Source organism: Buteo buteo, chromosome 4 (genome assembly GCF_964188355.1).
Source record: "Buteo buteo chromosome 4, bButBut1.hap1.1, whole genome shotgun sequence".
NCBI classification, from domain to species: domain Eukaryota; kingdom Metazoa; phylum Chordata; class Aves; order Accipitriformes; family Accipitridae; genus Buteo; species Buteo buteo.
In genome coordinates, this window is record NC_134174.1 from 13,908,509 (window position 1) to 13,923,860 (window position 15,352).

At 40.1% G+C, this 15,352-nt stretch overlaps 1 protein-coding gene across 1 annotated transcript in view; it reads right to left on the reverse strand.

The window, feature by feature from the left end:
- SLC26A5 (solute carrier family 26 member 5) overlaps positions 1-15,352 on the reverse strand; it is a 38,504-nt gene that overhangs the window by 21,799 nt on the left and 1,353 nt on the right. Inside the window, exon 3 of the mRNA XM_075024801.1 lies at positions 1,626-1,839. Coding sequence (XP_074880902.1) covers positions 1,626-1,792 — 167 coding nt within the window. The 5' untranslated portion in view covers positions 1,793-1,839. The remainder of the gene's footprint in view (positions 1-1,625; positions 1,840-15,352) is intronic.

Sequence of the window (15,352 nt, forward strand, 5' to 3'; positions counted from 1 at the left end):
AATTTCTCAACAAAGCTTAAGCACAAACATCTATGACTCCAGTTAATTTAGATCTTTATCACATGTTGGTTGCTGTGCACAAACCTTATGGAACTGTAGAAGAGAATCACAGTCTTGTGAGGCTAGAGGTCGGTGGGAAGTGAAACTGTTCCAGTCCATGCACGATTGAGCAGTCACACAACACTTTTTGCCGAGATCATTCCTAGTAACAATCCCCTGAGGATAACTTGCTTTCTGCCAGTAGTTTTCACTCATTAAAGTTCTTTGCAATGCTTTTTCCTATTTTTATTTACTATTTGCATGCTTTATACTTTTTTGATTACAACATTTTACATTATTATGCTTTTTTTAAAAAAATTATTATTTTACTAATGCTTGTTACTATCACTGGTACTGATAGGCTAACTTTAAGGCTATTTGAGAACATAACCCTTCTTTACCCTGAAAGGAAATGCACTGAAGCCAGCAACACTGATCCTTGTGTCTCTTCAGCAGTGTTATTAACCTTTTGAAACCCTGACTCATGACAAGTGAATAGAGCCAGGAAATAAATATCTCTATCCAGTACTGCCATACATCATACTTTGATTGTACTGTGGTAAGGAAGTTTAACCTTGGGTAAAAATATAACACTGGGATCATATAAATGCTCTTCTGTGTAGGGGAACTGCAAGAGAACTGCAGAGATTTGTTAACATTTCTGAATTCCATGGGACTAAACTGCATAGTGAAGAAGCTTATGGCTACAAGTGAGAGGGGAACTAGAGTCATCCTCAATTCTCCATGTTTAATCAGATTGAATCACAAGTCATAGCTCAGGAGGATATCGATCCACATATTTTTTATTCAGGACAGAGAAGTTTTTTGAGGTGGAATTAGGTGCCACTACCATTAGAATGGTCATTCCATTAACCAAAACAAATCTCCAAATGTCAAGTCATGTAAACAGAAATATTTTACAGACAAGCAGTCAGGTAGCAATCATTTGTTGTCTTGCAGAACAAAGTTCTAGTAAGAAATTGAATGAATTCTGCAAATGGAGCACAGATAAATGTAAAGCTAATAAGAACTTAACTAGAATAAGTTTTTCTTCACTATCCTCTGGTACCACAGAGCAAGACTTGCAGTTAAAGACATTACCTAACCAGATGATACTTAGATTCCAAGGCAGTTAGTTAAAAGCTACAGAATGCCTCTATTAGAGGCTATTAGACTAGTAATTTAGATTTCTACACAGCTATCATACATCTCCATTCTTCTTCTGTGAAAGGGTCATGTGAAGCATAAATTTGGCCATAAGTATTTCCACATTAAAAGGACAGATATTGTTCTAGGTCTTATGAATTCCTGTCACATGATTTGACTAATACTTCACATTCCTATGCTGCGTATTTTTCCTTTGCACTTTCATGAAGATTCAACTAATTTATCCATTTTTTTGTAATACAGTTATATATTATAATATAAAACCACACACACAACTTCATCACAGTTTTGCTGAATAATCAAAACAGAACTAGTGCTTTTATCTTTTAGGTTTCTTTGAAGAGATTACTAGCTATGTGCACGAATCAATTAAGAATTAGAACATTTCTAACCAATAAAATAAAGACAAAAAACCCTACCGACAAGAATGTACAATCTTCTGCCTTAAAGTCTGAGGTGTTCTTTCTCGTCTGTGCAGCTGTCCTTGCAAGAGCTCTTGGTTATATATTGGTCTCTCCACACAATACATCTGGGTTTGCTCAAGACATGCTTCATGTTCTTGAGCATGTTCCATAGTTGATCTCATGGAGCAGGAGCCAAGGAAGAACAGTTCCACGGTCTCCACTGAAAAACCTGGTTGTAGACAAAATAAGTTTGGTTACTTTTTTAACCTTGGATTTGGCATTTCCTTTCAGATAATGTATTTTGACAAGCTAGAGACAAAGACTGTGAATGCAGTTTAAAAGCACTAATTAGATAGTCTGTAACAGTAGCAAGTAAATAAACCACACTCACAATCTTTACTACATGGAAGCCATTAATTTATGCTTCTCTTAGGTAAAGAAAGCTTTTACATTAATTACTCTGTAAATAATTGCAGAAACAAAATTGGAAGGTTATATTCATGCTTATCTGAATTTTCCCTCCTCAACCTTTAAAGAAAATGTCAGTGTCAAAGGGAGATTACTTTATTGCCGAGTTACTTCCTGCTTACTCACAAACTGTCACGTCCATCTCAAAAAGACAGAACTCCAATTTTAACACTGAGAAAGCCACTTCTTTCTTCTGGATAGCCAGTTGCTTCCTGTATCTATCCACCTGCTTTCTCCTCCATTTCAGAGGCTTCTTTTTCCAGACAGCATCTCAGGGATGCACAATTCACTACTTTCAAAAAGATATTCTTTCAACAGATGTGCCACTTACTGCTATTCTCAGTCCTGAGCCCACCAATACAGGAGTCAGGAGATGTACACGATTTTAAAACTAGCCAGAAAGACTGTAAACATCTATTCTTTTGTCTGATTCAGTGCCATAAACATCTTAACACATTTAGGAGATACTCTGATAATTCCTTTGCCCCGTGTTTGCTGCTTCTAGAAATGTAACTCCAAATTACAAGCAAAATGACAGGACTGCTATATCGTTAAGCAGAGATGCTGGCTAGCGCTACATTTGATGACAGAATGTGAGTGCAATGGGAAACAGAGCCATAATTGTGAACAAGGCCCTTGGGCTCCAGTCCAGCAAGTCACTTAAGCATGTGTTTGCCTTCAACCAAGGGAGCTAACCCAGAGGTATTTAGCTTTTAGCTGTACATCAATACGTTCCTAGAAAAGGGTTACCGCGCAGAAATTAAACAAATTGCTACCTAAACACTCAAAGCTAACCACAATTGGTCCAATGTTCTGATTTAGCAAATACAGTCTGCCTGGCAGCAAAATACCAATATTGCTACCTAAGCCTTCAGTCTGATGAAGGTGCTGGAATTTTCCACTCAGGGCTTGCTGTTCTCTATCTCCTAGGACAGACACAGCCTAGCATCTCTTCAGTTCTCATTATTTTGTAAGCAACATTTTCCCTACATAGTCAGTCACAGAAGGGTATTTTTACTGAAATTATATTTTTTTTATTTACACCACATTCAAGATTCATTTCACCTTTATTGCGTGAAATAAGATACCAAAACTTGTTTGTAAGAACAGTATCGTATCAAGGGTACTATCAGAGATTGTTACCTTTGTACTCCTGAAACACATCTGAAGGTTCTTTTACACCTTTCCATAGTTTCAATTCACTGAGAAGCCTGAATGACATTTTGTGAACTGTTTTCTCATGTTATTGTTTAGCAAATTGTAACTCTCAGCATCACAATTTTTTCCTCCTACCTGCATATTTTGATCCAGTCAACATTAGAATAGGATTGTTCTACCAGCAATTTCCATCTGAGCAGCCCTCTGGCTTTCTTCTCACCTCCATATTATCACATGTATCTTACTTCATATTTACAGCAATGCCATCCATACTAAGATGTATGTTTGGCCACGAACACCTGTAGCACTTTTTTTCCACGTCAGTATCTACCTACCCACAAATACCACTTCCTACTTCACATCTTGCCCTGTCACACAGTGAGCTACCCATGAATCCTAGTGTATTAACTTCTGCCAGTGAAACTGAAACTTTAACCAGCCTAGTGTCTGCTGGAAGGGCAACACAGCAGGGCACAAGCAATGCAGGAGCCTTCTGAGGTGCAGTGATGATAGCTTCCAGCCACAGGTGATGGAGGAGCTGACAAGGAGACGTGCTCTGCTGGACATGGTACTTATAAACAAGGATGAACTGGTCAGGAATATGAAGCCTGGGGGCAGCCTTGGCTGCAATGACCATGAGATGGTGGAGTTCAGGATCCTGAGAGAAACAAGACATATAGCAGGCTTACAACCCCAGACTCCAGGAGAGCAGACTTTGGCCTGTTCAGGGACCTGTTTAGAAGAATCCCATGGGATATCGTCCTGAAGAGAAGAAGGGTCCAGCAGAGCTGGCTGATTTTCAAGGATTACCTCCTCCTGACTCAAGAATGGTCCATCCCAAGCAACAGGGATCCAAGCAAGAGTGGTAGGAGGCCTGTGTAGATGAACAAGGAGCTCCTGATTAAACCCATACATGAGAAAGAAGCATATGAGAGGTGGCAGCAACAGTAAACACTGGGGAGTCAATCATCTGGGAAGTGGCTGTGCAGAAAAAGACCTGTGGGTCCTGGTGGACATAAAATTTGAACATAAGCCAGCAATGTGTCCTTCTGGCAAAGGCCAGCAGCATCCTAGACTGCGTTACGCAGACTATAGCCAGCAGGTTGGAGGTGATTCTTCCCCTCTCCTCAGCACTGGTGAGGCACATGTGGAGTGTTGCTGGGTCCAGTTCTGGGCTCCCCAGTGCAAGACATGGGCATCCTGGAGAGGATCTAGCAAAGGGCCACAAAGATTATTAAGAAATTTGAGCACCTGACATACGAGGAGTGACTGAGAAAGCTGGGATTGTTCAGCCCGGAGAGGGGGTGGGGAAATCGTATCAATGGATATAAATACCTGATGCAGCAGGGAGTAAATAAACAATGGGCACAAATTGAAATACAAGAAATTCTGTTAAAACATAAGGAAAAAAAAATTACTGCAAGCATGATCAAACACTGGAACAGGTTGCCCACAGAGGTTGTGGAGTTTCCATCCTTAGAGATATTCATAATCTGACTGCACATGGTTTTGGGCAACCTGGTCTAGGTGACCCTGCTTGAGCAGTGGCTTTGTACTCCTATGATCTCCAGAGGTCCCTTCAAGCCTCAACCATTCTGTGATTGCATAATGGTCCCTTATGTCATTATTCACATAGAAAGTATCTTTTCCAGTAATTAATTGGTGTGTTCTGGCAACATCAGCCTCATTTACAAATTATGAAGCAATTTTAATCAGTCTTAAACAGAAAACCCACTCAAACAAATCAGAACAAACAAAAACTACAGCTGCATACAAAAAGCACAAACCAAATCAGTTCAGAGGCTTAGTTTTGGCCAAACTGTTCCAATAAAATGAGAATATAATCAAAACATTTCTATCCAAGGTTTTAAAAACATGCACCCCTTCTTCCTGTTCCAAAAGACATAGCAACACAAAACAGCCCCCTGCTAACCCCCCAAAATTCAGGTCCTGATTGGGTTACATACTTTCCACATTCAAGTTTGTTAAGCTTCAAGTAGATGTGTTAATATTTGGAAGAGCCACACAAGTTTGTAATGTAAATCTAGACATGGAGAGGTCTTAAAAACTCCAGTTCCTTTCTCATTTCTGTACACATGCCCAGACCTTTCCAGGTACTATGAGCATATACAGAACAACAGAAGTTCAGTCCTGCCTCCGTTCACCATGGTGAAATAAATGATACAGATGTATTTGACTAACTGAACAGGGCTCAACTCTAAATCAGTTATCCAGATGATGGCAAGTGTTAGTCTGAAATACTGCCAGAGGTCACAACCCAAGTTTCACCATCACTCAGTCTGAAGGTTTCTAAACTGTAGATTGAGCATTTCTGATTCTGTTTGAACAAGGAAGTTACACTGCACTGAATCATGAGAACCCTCTAACACAAAAGTAAACCTGAGGGAGGACACAAGAGGATCTTGTGTTTAGCTATGGTTCACAGCGGATACCAGCACACAGAGAACAAATCACATGCCATTAAAAGAGGTCCTAAATCTACCCCAAAACCATAGCTGGATGCATCATTTTATGTATTGCATGCCATGTCACCAACTTCATCTTAACAGCCCTACATAACCATGTTCTCTGATGATAATTTTGAATTCTAAGCTGTAGATAATACAATAAAGATGAAAGTCTTTAATATTGTCCATCTCTTGAAAAGCACACACAGAGCAAGGACTGAGATACTTGTGCGTACAACAGATGATATGCATTGTCCATAGAGTAGCAAAAGAGCAGCATTTCATGACTTGTTGAAGTGTCTCTCCAAGTGTTTGCTGAATAGCAATATGACGAACTGCCAACAGAGATACCCAAAGCTTGGAAATTCAGCCTTGCCCTTCACTCCCAGCATGCTCAAGGAAGAGCAAAAGCAGGTACTGTCATTTTCATTAAGACAAAGGTTACTGCTATGCTTTCCGAAAACTCCCAGACCTTTATACAAAGGAAGAGAAAGGCAATTTCTGGGCATCTGAGTCTTAATTACTAGTGGAATACTGCTGTTGGACAACCTTTGAACTTCATGGCAAGCATAAAATTAAAAAGCTATAAGAAACACTGCCATTAATCTTATCAGCCAGATAAGAGTTGAGCTGAAGTAGTTAAAAGCTGTATGCAAAAGGCTTAAGAGTTGGTGATTCTTTATCTGACTGATAAAGGCCTGTCTTATGTCTTTACTGCTATTATCAAATTGAAGGTGTTAAAAAAAGTGAAGCAAACATCAATTTATAACACTATCTCTAATAATTAAGTACTTCCTCTTCCCAATATTAGACGATAAAGGAGGGCTGTCAAGCCATCTACACTGATTCTTGTAAAGGACAATAAATTTTGATCCAGTCCACATGAATTAGAATGCAGCCATAAAATTTATAAGGACCACGATTTGGCTGCTGTTCCTTAGATTCAAAATATGACTATGGGGAGGGGGGAAAAAAAAAGAAAAAAAAGAAAAAAAGAAGTTGGAGACATGAAGAATAGCATGCTGTGTGACTGTTGCAGCTTTAAGAGGCTTATAATTACAAAATGGGGCACTTTTGTCCCTAACCTTGTGTATCTAACCTGCATGTATCTGAACTACCTAATGCAACAGTGGGGAGTCAGTGGCAGATCTGTTGACTTGCCTGTTTTAAAAGAGCAGAAAACCTTTCTTCTGGTAGCTAAGCACAGAGTTGGCTTAAATAGTGGAAAAGCACAGGTAGACAGTATTAGTACAGTGTTACAGTAGAAAAACACATATGTGCTGGGGAATTCCAAGTTAGATCATGAACAGCAAAGTCTATGAAGTATTTTGTATCTTTAAGCTTACAAATACAGGTGACTGTCATCAGCCAAAGGGCTGGTAGAAAAACTGCCACTCTCTGTAAAATACATTCTCCCAAATGCACACTGAAAAGCAGAGTTATTGCAAGGTCAGTTCCTACTGTCTGAAGAGGCTAGACACAAAAATTGAGGCAATTTTAGGAACCACATGTTCTCTCATTTCTTTCTTTCCTCTCTGGCCTCACTCCCAGGTGCCCTATGCCCTTCCACTTATCACCCTGAGTGATACGTATAAAATTACACCAAGCCGGAACAGAAGTTTTTTTTTAAAACAAGTACAAAGGTGTAAAATGACTGGGTGGGGTCATAAAGAATGCATTCTCCTAGTTTTCTTGTACTGTGCTTATCATCCTCAGTCCTCCTCCACTACTCCCACTAAATCCACTAATGAATAGATTGTTTAGACTTGTGGCCTTCATGTAAAGCTTCACAAATTTAGAAGTAACTTGTGAAGCAAACAGTTTTCCTTGTGTATGTCCTAAGCTAAGAAGTGCACTCCAGGAGTGAACCTTTGGGAAAAAAATAAAAATAAAAATCAGGACCTTGAATTCCTATGTAGCTCTTAGATAGGCAAAATTTCCACTCTACTCCACATAGAAAGGTGAGATGGTTAAAGAAACTGTGTTGGATTGTGTGATAAAAGCTCTTCCACACACCCACAGTTACTCAGAGGGACAATGGCAGGACAGAGAGGCTGGATAATACCCTGCTGGGCTACTCCCAGGTCCATCACAGGAGCCATCAGCCCATCGAAGGTTCATCTCCACTAGTCCAGAGCAGCACGGGAGAGTCAGCTATGGGTCCATGGGAGACCCTGCCAGCTCTAGGTGTGAGAGCATATGCCTATCTCTAAGAGTAAGAGCATGGCAGTGGGGGGCAGCTATTGGGACCTGGGAAGTCCTGGCCAGCCACGTGTGTGCGCATGTGATGGTCTGTACCAGCAACTGGAGTGGGGCTACGGCCTTGAGGGTGCATAAGCCCAGCTGACAGCAACTGGGGAGACTGGGATGCAGGAGCTAGCTACTGGGCAGACTGAGTATCTGAGCCCAGTTGCTGGAGGGATCCACCTTGTACATACATATGTGTGTGTATGTGTGTGTGTATATCTCTATATATGTATATATATTCTTACTATTGGACCTCCATCCTGCCTAGCCAGAGAGGGGAGGAGAATGAGGCTGTCAGTGTTGCCTGCCTAATCTGTGCAACTTGCCATGTATATATGTGAATATATTGTGTATATACATGTTCTGTGTGCATGTGCCTGCTGGGAATATATCTTCAGCCTTGATACTGGTTGGACCTGGGGACATAGAGCAGCAGCAGCAGCCTCACCTTCCTCAGGCTGTTGGATTCAGTATGATGTATTTTCCTCTAATAAACTGATCTTATCCACTGAAAAGAGCATTACAACAACATGTGAGGCACAGAGATCCTTGTCTCAGAAAACAGTAACAAATTAGACCTAAAGATTATGTAACCGATAAGGGGTATTTTATATTTCACGTGCCTTGCCAAAAAATACTTTAGCCTCTAAAGATTTACTCCATGGACTAATGAATTCGCTAGTATCTTAGTGGTATCTCTTATCAACCAGCAATCTTATGTTTGTTTTCAACAAGAGAATGTTTTGGGAGCCTGTTATGATGATTGAGCTGTGTAATCAATTCCACGTAAGACAAACACCTGGAGCACTTTGAGCAGCAGAACACTGGTCTCTTCCCCTCTCAGATATAGATAAGAGATGGCTTCTGTTTCCAGTGCAAACACATTGATGGCCATGAGAACCCATGGAAATACGATCATTCTTATTCCTGCTTTTTGTGGCTTCAGTGACCTTGGGTCTGAATCTGCCATCCTCACCCCTTCTGAAATCCAAAAGCAGTAGCAAGTGATAGTGGAATCAGATAAGTTAATCAGTATGGTACCACGGCTGATGACCTCTTTGTCATGCTTAAGCCAAAATGGTACCACGGCTGATGACCTCTTTGTCATGCTTAAGCCAACTGATAACCATGTACATCCCCTCAGAGACAGGTAATCATTTGCTAGCTTCACTTTTCCAGAGGCAATCCACTGCCAAAAACTTTGTTGGAGCTGACTTCATCATAAAGCTCCAGTTGATGATCAGAGGAGAGAACATAAACCAAGATCATGCATACACACCAAGCTAACTCAGAATAATTTCTATACTTCATGTGACCTCAGTGCACCAATAACCTCCAGCAGCTGGTTCATCTTTTCTGGCAAAGCGGAACAAGCAGACATCAAACAAGTGTCTGTGCAGAAGGGAGAAGTTACATGATATGCTTCCTTCAGCAGAGAAGCCACCAAAAGTCCTTTCCCTCTGTAGCTGCTTCATCAAGCCTGTTTACACACACCACTAGCCTCTCAAGCGCTGCATCAAGCTAAAAATAAACAAAACAAAAAAAAGCAGAAGGTTGTTATTTATAACCAGAATACTTTTAGTCATCATGTTTACAGTGCAAACCTCTCAAGTCACAGAGGAAGCTGAAGGATAGATAGTAAAACACAGTGTGGTCACAGGAAGAAATGACTGGGGTGGGGAGAGGGAAGAAGAGGGAGTTTAGGATGGATTATAAATTTATATTCCAGTTTCACTGCTGAAAACAAGGCACGAAGTAACTACTTTACTTAACTAATACAAGGTTTGGAATGTCTCCAGTGATCCTCTATGAGGCTCTCTTCCTAACACTTTCTGAAAGGATTTGCCCCTCTGCAGTACAGGCTACAGCCATTGTCATGCCTGAAGAAATTCCTGAAGAACTGTTGCTTCTGACAACACAGCACAGGGCAGACACCTCTGGGAAAGTAGTAACGATAACTATTTATCTAAGCTGCAACTCTCTTGCTGCTAGTTTTGACAAATAAGTTCAACTTTCCTATCCATGTTAGGATCTGCATTTGGAAGAAACATTTCATTCTTGGTAGCTATTTTATAACAGGTTTTCTGTGTAAATCTTTTGTGCACTAGGTAGCAAACCAAATCCTACATGAGCAGTGAGTAGGACTTGACTTGTGACAGATCCCGTCCCCATTTATGCAACTGCTGCTTGGTTAAGATTATATTATCCAAGCGATAGCGTTTTCCTGTCTCCTATGTACTTAAGGGTGTTGCTTCATGTTCTGAAGGTGATTACCAGCCAGTGGGAATGACTCTCCTCAACATCCTGACGCCGAGGTTACATATAAAGGCCATGAGTGCGCAGCAAACACAGGCCAGTGTTGCTTTTCCTTGAAATATTTAAAATTCATAGTAAGCAAAATGAACATGTAAAGAAGTTTCTCTGAGAAGTATTTCACAGCAAACCTCTGCTTTATTTGCAGACTCACCTTATGGCTTCACGTTTCTTCTGTGGCTGATGACAGAGCTCACATCTTAATGTGAGAAAGCCTTGTGTCTGTTCTTAACTACACAAGTAAAAAGCTTAACCTTCATACAGCTAGAGAAATGACTCCACAATCCCAAACAGAGCAATCAAATAAGATGGACAATATACAGAATTTACTTTGGACAGACCCTAGTTACCGGTTGGTGCTGAACATGTTCATATGTTGAAGGTTCTATGCTACAGAGTACAGGAATGATAAAAAAAACCCTACCAGGCTCATGTCCTTGCAGTTATGCTTTAATTTTACTAGGCTATAGAAGCACAGGACTTTCAGATGTGTTGGTCAGGTCTTCATAAATCAATGGCATTTATTAGGTAGAACTGAAGATATATAAGGTCTGCGAAGAGCTCCAAGAGAGCAGTGGTGTTCATCATCCATGCATACAGTAAAGCTAAGAATCCACCTACCAAAACATCATCTATACCAGATTTGTAAAGATGTCAGTCACAGAGTTTAGTTCAAACAGGTTTGTAGGGGCAAAGAGTTTGCCAATTGACTCTTCAAGTGTGTGTGGCAGAACAATCCAGCATGAACGGATTTCTGCAACAGCTAACACTAAAACAGGTCCCGTAACAAAGGAACTGGAAGAGCAACAAGGGTGTCTGGGCTGAGGATCATCAAATGAAATGAAGAAAGGTTCATTGAGTAATTTTCTGGTGACTACTTCTTGCAAGAACCTTCCTTCCTCAGAAACACATATGCAAAAGAAAGAAATGTCACCAGAAAGTAGGGAAAAAGAAAATCAGACTCGCTACATCTGTAAGTTAAAGACTCTGGTCACTTGTTCAGCTATATGGACAAAAATACAGCACCATCTATAGCATTGCAATGCCACAGTGAAAAAAGATCATAAGCATTGATTTTAAACATGAAACTGGCAAAGAAATAAAACCAGAAACACATAATACAGAACTGAAAACAAGAAAACAAGTTTTATAGTGCAAAATTGAACAATAAAACGGACCAGAAACAGAAGATAAAGAAATAGTAAACCTGAAAGAAATACGGAGGGCTTAAAAAACAATGTTATGTCAAAGCTGTGTAGCTATGGCACTATCCTAGCAAAGCAGAACATGCAGGTTAAATCCCAACATGCTGAAGTGGTAACTGAACTCAGGTCTAGCTTTCTCTAGGAAAGGACTTTAACCATGTTATGCCATAAAGTTATGACAGCAGCGGCAAAACTTCATTATTTAGAGAAGATATTACGGACACCTGTATCTATGAAAGATCTGTGGTTTTGTTCCTAACATGCCTCTTCAGACATGCCTGAGCTTAGCAGAGCTCTGTGAAAACAGGAACAGGCAGTTCCCTGTGGGCACCTCTGAGTAGCAATCTAAGTTTTCTCCTGGATGGTATATGGAATTTTGAATTCTGCTCCATGAAAAACAGGTGCCAAAAATTGAATTTTTGTAATGCCTGATCAGCTCAATCCTTAATTTGATCTGGCACTACTAGACTCAACTCCAACAAGGATGTTTTGAACGACAGACACTGCGATCTTAGATTTGGATTGGAAAATTCTGCCCATGCTTTAGTTAAGAGAGGTTTTCTCAGAAGTTCTCTAAAGTCCCAGCCCTGCCTCAGAACCCGATTTCCATAAAATAAATGAAAATGAACAATTTGACCTTAGCTCTAGTCCAGTCTAAGTGTCAGAATCTCAGGTTTTCAATTAATAGATTAAAATCTATTAATTAGCTAAAAAAAAAAAAAAAGAAAAAACCCAACCCAAAACAACCCACTACAACACAAGAACACAAACAAAATTCGACATACAAAATGGTAGGCAACAGTCAAAGCAGAGCAGCAAAACTTGATCCACCACTGCCTGTGCAAAACTGGTAAGAATTCTTCAGTGAAGGCTGGAGAGAGACTCTACCCAGGCAGTGAAAACACAGGTTCATTGTCAAAAAACTCCCAAGAAGGCAATTACACTATTGTTTATCACATGGAAGGCCTTCCCAGCTTGCTACTGCACAAACCAAAAGAAATAGTTAATGAAAGTCTTTGAGAACAGTAGTCCAAGTTCCCACATAGGCCAGTTATTCACATATGTACTCTTATGATCATTAATAAAATCTAAATCTTATCAATGCAACTGACTTGCAAAACCCATTCAGCTGTCTGCACAAACTTGCAGCCGTATCTTCATACCCATGGAAGTACTTGACATTGTCTATAGCTTTCTGATTACCTGGGCACGTGGAAAATAACTACAAGACCTGGACTTTGCTGCTGCTTATACTTCTGAAGAGCAAAAAGCTACAGATAACTAGCTATAAAATAATAGCAATGGCAGCTCTCGTAGCCATATTAAGAAATACTATCAAGAAGGACTACCAAGAGATACTATCTAGCAGGACAACATTCTGCTTGCTAACAGATCTAGGGAAGGAAACATATCAGGATAAGGAAGGTGTTTAATTCATTAAACTTAACTGGGAAGTCAATAGGCTAATTTGATCTTGAGAATTTTAGCTTCAGCATGGTCATCTTGTGCTGAAAGTTATAGAGCTACCAAACAATCAGACAGAAAAACACATGCTTTAGAAAACCAGTTCTTACAGAAAAAAAACATATCAGCAATGAAATAGAAGAAAAAATAGCAGTCAGCAGTTCATCAGATTCAGAAGGAAGTATACGCTGGATCATGGGGAAATACATGAGATGCCAAAAGACCCTTGTGTAAAGCTATTCAGAAAAAAAGTGACTACTATTAAGAAATGAGGGAACCCACAAAAGCTACCGAACCTTGAGTTGTGAATTAAAGCAAACTGTTTCAGTGTTGGAGAGAAGATGGCATAATTAGTAGACAAGAATGAAAGACTTTTTGGCTTTCTCCCTGTGTGCTAATGTTAGCACAGGAAGAATGGACGGCTGAAGTAACACAAGCTCTTCCCAGGAATTTCGGATACTCTGATTTAATCGTCAAACTGACATCTAATGTACATGCACAGATACATTTCATTATTCTTTGAGATCCACTATCCTTCCATTATTTGGCTAAAGGTCTGACGCTACCATGTAGGACAACAATTTCAGAAACTGTCTGGATACCTTTAAGAAGTTGCTAGGAAAGTTACAATAATGTAAATGCTTCAGTCACTGTGCATTTAAACTGGGACGTAGGGGACAATGATGTATTAAGCCCTAATAGCTGCCTATTAAATCAGGCATAGCTTAGGCCTAGTAATTTCTGGTTGCAGCCCAATCCTGTCAAGTTTACATTATTTGTAGCTGCTACTACCACACTGACCTCTAGCTAGGTAACATCTGGCATATCAAAGTTAAAGCTGAGTAAACCAGTGTGGCTAGGAGAGTCCGCATAGGGAAGGGCTAATGCAGAGAAAACATGGAACAAAAAAAATTCACCAAAATGTAGAGTGGAGGCTTGTCTTCTCCAGGGGAAAACTTCCTCAAGACATAAAAAAAGCAGCAGGCTCCAGAGTCACAAAAATCCTTTGTAGCTCCTTAACAAGGTTGACTTTAGTGAACTAAGAGAGGCAGAAGAGTTCAAAGGACTCTGTGCTTCTCTAGGCAATCCATGGGCTGCACAAAAGTTTTGGTCACATTTAGAAGCTACAGCTACAGTCCAAATAAACAGTAGTTTAAGACAATAACAGTCTGTCTATACTATAATAATAATCAAAGCAGATAAACATGTTTGGTTCTTCTTTCTCAAGTTATTAGCAAAAGAACAACGGAATTGCAGCCACGTGCTAGATCTGTGCCTCAGTACTGCATGATTTTAGTGTCACGTTAAATAATAACCAACTTCCCATGTGGTTTTGGAATATTTAAGTTCTAAAAACATTGCATCCTTGGGGACAGGCTACTATACCTATGAAGAACTGTGTGCTAAAGATATGATTTGAATCACAGTAATAGACTAGAAACTCCAAACAAAAGGCAATACTTGATGGCTGTTTAGTGCCCCAAGTCTTAAGATGTGATGGCTGAACCCAACAGAGCACTTCAGTAAGCACTCAGCTCAAAAAACTGGGCTCAGTTTGTGGCAGAGGCTAAAGACTGCTATTTCCTAGGCCCTTTCCCCCAGGATCATGCTCAGCCATCTTTACTTCTTTTAACCGTGTCAGCCTTTAAGCAAACTGTTAACCTACACAGAATTTGTACATTACAATCAAAAAACCACATCAGCTCTGGACAGATTACTTAGGCAGAGGAAATACGGTTTAGCGATCAGAACCCAAGCCTGAAGGTAGCAGCAGGTTTTTTTCTTATTGAAATTAGAGCTTCCCTTCACTGAAATGTGATTCTGCTTATAACCCAATATTGCCCCAGGTCCCCCCACAAATATACCTTTAAGCATAGTGAAGCTTTTAGCAGGAGACTGCTGAACTTAAGGCCCTCAAGTCTATACAAGGGGGTAAATGCTATCTCAAATGAACATGCTTTATCAGCTACAAGAAGCAGCTTTGCACGGGTGAAACTCCATTCTCTCCCTATGCCCTTTCCCCATTCCATTTCAGAGATGTTTCACAGTACATTGCAAGACAATAAAATACTTCAGCTCAGGAATACTGCTAAATGCAGAACTGGAACACTTATCATGTGTCCCAAGAAGGCCTGGAATTGCCACAAACAAAAAGTATTTCAAAGTGCGATTACTACCACTTGAGGAAGGCCAACGCGAGAGTTGATCCCCACAGAGTTAATTCAGTGCAAGTCACCTACACGTGCTTGCTTCTGAAACTGTACAGTTAATTAACCTTAGTTTTTCCATTTCTATAGCAGCTAGTAAAGCAGCATCTTACTTATGAAAATTCTGTAATATAAATCAAGACACCTGTTAACCCAGAATACATTCTATTGCACATTCAGTAGAAGACCTTTTAAAAGCCTGTCTGAAAATT